Here is a 5,452-nt window from a genome sequence, read left to right as displayed (position 1 = left end):
AGCCTTGAACATAGATTGCAATAATTTAACAAGGGATATAATACTGGATTCAATATGTAGTAAGGATGGATTGATTCCTATGTAATTGACATTTTGTATGGGAAACCTTAGTGCCTTGACATAATTATCTAGAAATCTTCTTTTCTTGAAATCGTATCCAATAATGGTGATTTTCGAAAAATAATTGTTTGTAGCTTTATTAAATCTTTCAATGGAAAACAAAAGGTTTTCAAAAGAACCTCTGGTGTATTTCCTCTACCAACATTCTATTAATCAAGTTTTCGTTGTTCTGTAGCAAATTGTTCTGCGCTATAAAATTAATTGAAATAACTGAATTCCTTAGATATTGGACCAATGTTTTCCTTTGTCTTGCCACTAGATATTATTAAAATTGACCCTTCACTAGCCTGAAGAAAATCAAAAGCCCTTTCTATCTGCAACAATCACACCTCATTGTCGTTGCTTTGTTTCTGAAAGTCCTTCATATACCAATCGACATGTGAATCGCCTGCACCAAAACCTTTGTAAATAGCATGAAAGGGAAGAGTGATTAATCGACTGATCTAAGAGTATTTCTTCGAATACATATGCCTGGAAAATATCTCATTATTGGCAAACTAATGGAAAAAGAGCTACCAGCGCTGGACATCAGTACTTTATCAGTCACTACTGCCTCTGCTGCCTCTGGTGGAAAAGAAAGGCGCAAAAGAGAACTTAGAAGGCATAGCATCATCACAATGGAAACAGTCAAAGCATACTTCAAGTATTTCTGTAACTGCCCAAGATCCATTTGTTTACGCATCGTCTCTAAGGTGAGTTACACAAGAAACACCACAAGAAACACCAAAAGAAACACCAAAAGAAAAGTGCAAAAAAAAGTCGTTCAAAGCTGGTTCAAAAACTACAAAAATATCAGCCTGATCACAGCAAATTGGATAGGGGGTTGTTTATTAAGTATATGTTATGTGGCTATATAAGTATATCAAGAAACAAACAAATAATTAAATCGCTATATGAATATATCGCTACGGATCTATTTATTACTGATATGTATGTTATACAATAAAAGAACAAGAAAAGTATAAAAAGAGTACAGGGAGTATCGATGAAATAAGTAATTGAAGAGACATTAGGAACACCAGAAACAATAGGAACAATAGGGAGAACGAGAAATGGAAAATGAGAAATGGAAAATGAGAAATGGAAAATGAGAAATGGAAAATGAGAAATGGAAAATGAGAAATGGAAAATGAGAAATGGAAAATGAGAAACGGAAAATGGAAATGTGAGAATGAAAAACAAAATAACTTGAAATTTGTTCTAGACATGTTCAATTGAAAAAGACCAAACACCAGAATCTGCATCATAACTTTCGAATTTGGAGTTGCTCATAGAATGTAATTTGGTAATATGGGGTTTGACAATTGGATGGGTTCGATCAGTAATGATTTCTTTGTTCAAAACTGGAAAACAATTCTCAAGGGTGGCTCTTGGAAGAATATTAAATCCTTCACCCACAGGTGGTTTTTCATCTTCATTTGAATAAACATTACATGCTTGTTTATTGAATACGATTCTGTTTCTAGTAATCTCAGAATATGATAAAAACACAGAAAGATCAACAGGAACTTTAAACTCGATTTTACCATATCCTTCACGCCCAGTAGTGAAACTTTCAACTGAAAGTAACTTCATTAAAGATAGCTCATTGAGTTCATTAATTGAGGGAGAGTAGCAATAACCATCTTAGTCAGTAATTAAATTTTCTTTATCAGTACTTGATTTAAAGTTTAGGGCTTTCTCAGCGATACCATTCTCAAGATTTTGAGCTTTAGCATCATTCCCTTCTTTATCATGAGAATTGGAAAATTCTCCATTTTGATATTCAATTTCTTTAGGTTTTGAGTTTGATAAAGAAACAATCTTTTTTTCTGAACTGAAATCCAATGGTTTTTTGAACTTTCTAATAATTAAAGCTTTTGAATCTTCAGAATTAATCAAAGTGCGTTGAATAAGACCATCAATTTTGGCGTTAACTAATTTACTTGCTATAATTTTATTATTACTTCTATTAAAAACACTTGCTTTCATATCATTTGATTCCAATAAAGGAACAAATGATAAAATATCACTGAAAACCATAGTAGATGAACTGTTAGGAATCTTCGTTTGCCGAATCACAGATACATATGGTAATGTTTCTTTTAGTTCTGGGGTGATGAGTTTATAAAAATTGGGATTAGAAAAAAAAGGAGTTGCATGATATTCCTGATTGACCAATGATTGCTGTTGTGGTTGTGGTTGCAATTGATTCATGTTATTACCCAATGTGCAATACCCAATATCAATACCCAATATATTATTGTTAAAATTGCCGTTATCAAAGATACCATTATTATTATTATTATTATTATTATTATCATTAAATAAATTATTGGAATTACCAGTATTGTTATTATTAAATTAGTGGAATTGTTATTTAGATTACCATTTTGAAATAGACCGGTGTTATTGTTATTATTGTTATTGAAAAGACCTCCATTAAGATTTTGATTATTTTGTGTGTCGTTAAAAAGGCCACCTTTATTTTTGTTGTTATTATTGAATAAGCTACCTCCAGCGGAAAAAGAATTTGAATTATTAGCTTTGTTGTTTGTGTTGAAAAGATTTCCAGTTAAACTAGTAGAGGTGTTAGTATTTGAACCGCCAAAACAAATTATTTGAGGCGATATTATTATTATTATTATTATTATTATTATTATTATTATTATTATTATTATTATTACCAAATGAATCAAAAGCTGAATTGTTATTGTCCCCAAATAAACCACCGGTATTATTGTTTGAGTTTCCAAATAAGTCACCGCTAGTTGTATTATTCGAGAAGCTAAAAACAGTGCTGTTATTATTGTTATTGCTGAATAGAGTATTAGAAAATGAATTATTCCCTGAGCCAAAAATTGAATTCGGATTGTTATCTGTGTCAAATCTTCTATTTTGAGAGTAATCTTGAAATCTTAATTCTTCAAAAGAATAGTTTTTGTATTCCGGCATTGCAGTAATACTTTGAAATATGTTAGTTGGGCCTGTTACGTCTTTTTCATTAAAAGATTCAAATGGTTTTAGGGGTGTTCCACTAGTAGTGTATTTGGTGTTATTTGCATTTCCAAATAAGCCCATGGACGAGGTATGGGTATTATTATTTAAACTAAAAGGAGATAAGATGTTATTATTTGACCCAAATAGCCCACCACTGTTTGAGTTAAAGGAATTAAAAAGATGGTTTGAGATGGAATTGTTGACATTGTTGGATCCAAACAAACCACCTGAGGAATTATTGGGATTGTTCGAGGTGTTTCCCCAAAGACCCCAAAGATGCTCTTATTGGTGTTTGTATTGTTATTGGAGCCAAATAACTCACCACTGGCGATGTTTGTATTTCCAAAAGTGTTGTTATTGGAGCCAAACCTTCCAAACTTTGAAGTAAAAAATATTGTAGAGAAAACAAATAGGTATGAGTAGAATACTTAATACTAAGAATTGATTGAAAAGAAAACAGATGCTTTTTATAGCTGTGGTGATGAATCAAAGGAGGAACCAAATCTCTTCCTCTGAAATAAATTTTTCCTTAGAAAAAAACTGGAGCACGTGATGATTAAGGGTCAGCTGAGATCTATGCAGTGATTATGCAAACTGTGCATAATCAAGCTCAGCATGCATGATATTTCAGTTACCACTTCGGTGGGTTCAATTTTGAGATAAAGAAAAAGATCAAAGAAAAGTATTGTTCTTTCTTTCTAGTGTTAAAATGCGATTAGGAGGTTGTCGTCCAGTCAATACCCAGCTATTTATTAGTGCTATCACCATTTACCTTGCCAAAGGATGAAAAGGTGCTGGAAATTTTTAATAATTAGTTTAAGTTCAGCCGAAAATGAAGCATTTGCACTTGCCTTGTCTATCCAAATCTTCTTAATAAATCTTTCATTAAACTTCCTCAACTCATTCTGAAACTTTTAACTAGCCAGAATAATTTCATTTCCAGATAAATGCAACATGTCTCTATTTTAGAAATTGCATTGTGATTGTGATTTAGTTGATTTAGCTTTCCAAATCCCTCCAGACTCCCAATATTTGTCAATTTATTATCGTACAATTCTAAACTGGTAAAGTGTTTCAAATAACTTATATTTTTTATTTCGATTATATTATTATTTCCTAAAATTAGCAAATTCAAATTAACCAGCTTGTCCAGGTTTTCAATTTCGTAAATACCATAATTAAACAGCTTCAATTTTTGAGCTTACTTAACTAATCTGAATTTTCAATTTTGGCAATCATATTTCCATATATCATTACTTTCTCTAAATTGACTAACCTATTCAAATTCTGAAGCCTTATCATTTGATTTTGTGCAATAAACAACCCTTGGAGATCTGTTAAATAATTAAAATTTTCAATTTTTCTAATATTATTTTTGTGGAACGGAAGTGTGTTTGAATTGATCAACTCATCTAGATTCTGAATTTTCGTGATTTCAATATTATTTAACTGAAGGTTCTCTAGATTGACTGACTTATCAAAAGTTTTGATTTTCTTGATATTGCCCTCTACCGAATAAGATTATAAATTAAAATTCAATATACAAACATTGAGATTATCACTTTCATTTTTAATTGCACTAATTTTGTTACTTGAAATAAAAAAGGTTTATAGATTTTTTAATTTCTCAATATTTTGAATATTTTGAATATTTTGAATATTTTGAATTTTTTCAATTAAATTATTATTTAAATTTAACTGGCTCAAACTTTTCAAGCTATTAAATGCAGTTGAACTTCTAGTTATCATATTTTTATCAAGATCTAATACTTCAAGAATTTTGGTTTTGAAAATGAAAGAAAAATTGTCTTGATTCTACACCAACTGATATGCAAGTTTTTAAAATTAATTAAACTATCAAAATTCTCAACAATTTCTAAGTTGTCATTGAAACATAAATTTATTATTTCCATATGAGTTAATTCGTTTATAATCAGCAACAGAGAAAATAAACCTTTGGCCTTTCTCAGGTTGCTCTCCAATGATTCAGTGTCCAGATATAACATCAGGCAATCTTTCCATGGCCTTCTTTAAAATCTTCATCAAAGGCTTCTTTCATTAAAGCTTATTCAAACTCTGCAATCTCCCTTACGCAACTCTCTAGCAACTTTCCTTTGAGTTCTGATTTCTTGAATATAATCTCAGAAGTAATATGAACAGCTCTTTGACGCATAATTACTCTAGTACTCCTGATATATCACTAACCGCTACTAAAATATTGAGCAATTCTGAATATTCCATCAACAATCAAAACACTCACACAATTCAAAACAATTTTTTCCATCAAAGTAATTTTGATTTAATTGATTTGAACTCAAATGATTCAGTGAATAGCTCAAATAATCCAATGAAT

General features: G+C 30.6%; 6 protein-coding genes across 6 annotated transcripts in view; 2 read left to right on the top strand and 4 right to left on the bottom strand.

The window, feature by feature from the left end:
- ASCRUDRAFT_137670 (uncharacterized protein) overlaps positions 1-384 on the top strand; it is a 1,133-nt gene extending 749 nt beyond the window's left edge. The window contains exon 1 of the mRNA XM_020189124.1: positions 1-384. This exon is cut by the window's left edge and continues 749 nt beyond it. The gene's annotated coding sequence lies outside the window, so the exon portion shown is untranslated.
- ASCRUDRAFT_23701 (uncharacterized protein) lies at positions 67-249 on the bottom strand (the record flags this gene model as incomplete). Its single annotated transcript, XM_020189802.1, has 1 exon — positions 67-249. A coding segment is annotated over one exon (183 nt), but the record flags the coding sequence as incomplete, so codon positions are not given.
- On the top strand, positions 270-1,016 carry ASCRUDRAFT_137688 (uncharacterized protein). The gene has a single exon (XM_020189126.1). It carries the CDS (start codon positions 588-590, stop codon positions 975-977), a length of 390 nt encoding a protein of 129 aa, XP_020048032.1. The 5' UTR covers positions 270-587; the 3' UTR covers positions 978-1,016.
- Positions 931-1,895, bottom strand: ASCRUDRAFT_75017 (C-terminal autoproteolytic domain of nucleoporin nup98). The gene is made up of 2 exons (XM_020192901.1): positions 1,201-1,895; positions 931-1,172 (listed from the first exon to the last, which is right to left on the bottom strand). Exon 1 carries the CDS (start codon positions 1,693-1,695, stop codon positions 1,321-1,323), a length of 375 nt encoding a protein of 124 aa, XP_020048031.1. The 5' UTR covers positions 1,696-1,895; the 3' UTR covers positions 931-1,172; positions 1,201-1,320.
- Positions 1,428-2,809, bottom strand: ASCRUDRAFT_75016 (uncharacterized protein; the record flags this gene model as incomplete). Its single annotated transcript, XM_020192900.1, is given in 4 exon segments — positions 1,428-2,329; positions 2,357-2,591; positions 2,658-2,767; positions 2,786-2,809. A coding segment is annotated over 1 exon segment (559 nt), but the record flags the coding sequence as incomplete, so codon positions are not given.
- On the bottom strand, positions 2,692-3,180 carry ASCRUDRAFT_80141 (uncharacterized protein; the record flags this gene model as incomplete). Its single annotated transcript, XM_020194460.1, has 1 exon — positions 2,692-3,180. One exon carries the CDS (start codon positions 3,178-3,180, stop codon positions 2,692-2,694), a length of 489 nt encoding a protein of 162 aa, XP_020048029.1.
- Positions 3,181-5,452: the final 2,272 nt, after the last annotated feature.

Source organism: Ascoidea rubescens, assembly GCF_001661345.1.
Source record: "Ascoidea rubescens DSM 1968 unplaced genomic scaffold ASCRUscaffold_4, whole genome shotgun sequence".
In the NCBI taxonomy this organism is placed as follows: Eukaryota; Fungi; Ascomycota; class Saccharomycetes; order Ascoideales; family Ascoideaceae; genus Ascoidea; species Ascoidea rubescens.
Note: the sequence above shows the minus strand (reverse complement) of the source record. Positions and strands in the feature narration are given on the sequence as shown.

Bases quoted from the DNA above. Each gene is read 5' to 3' on its own strand.
- ASCRUDRAFT_75017 (XM_020192901.1), bottom strand. From the start codon at position 1,695: ATGAAGTTACTTTCAGTTGAAAGTTTCACTACTGGGCGTGAAGGATAT.
- ASCRUDRAFT_137688 (XM_020189126.1), top strand. From the start codon at position 588: ATGCCTGGAAAATATCTCATTATTGGCAAACTAATGGAAAAAGAGCTA.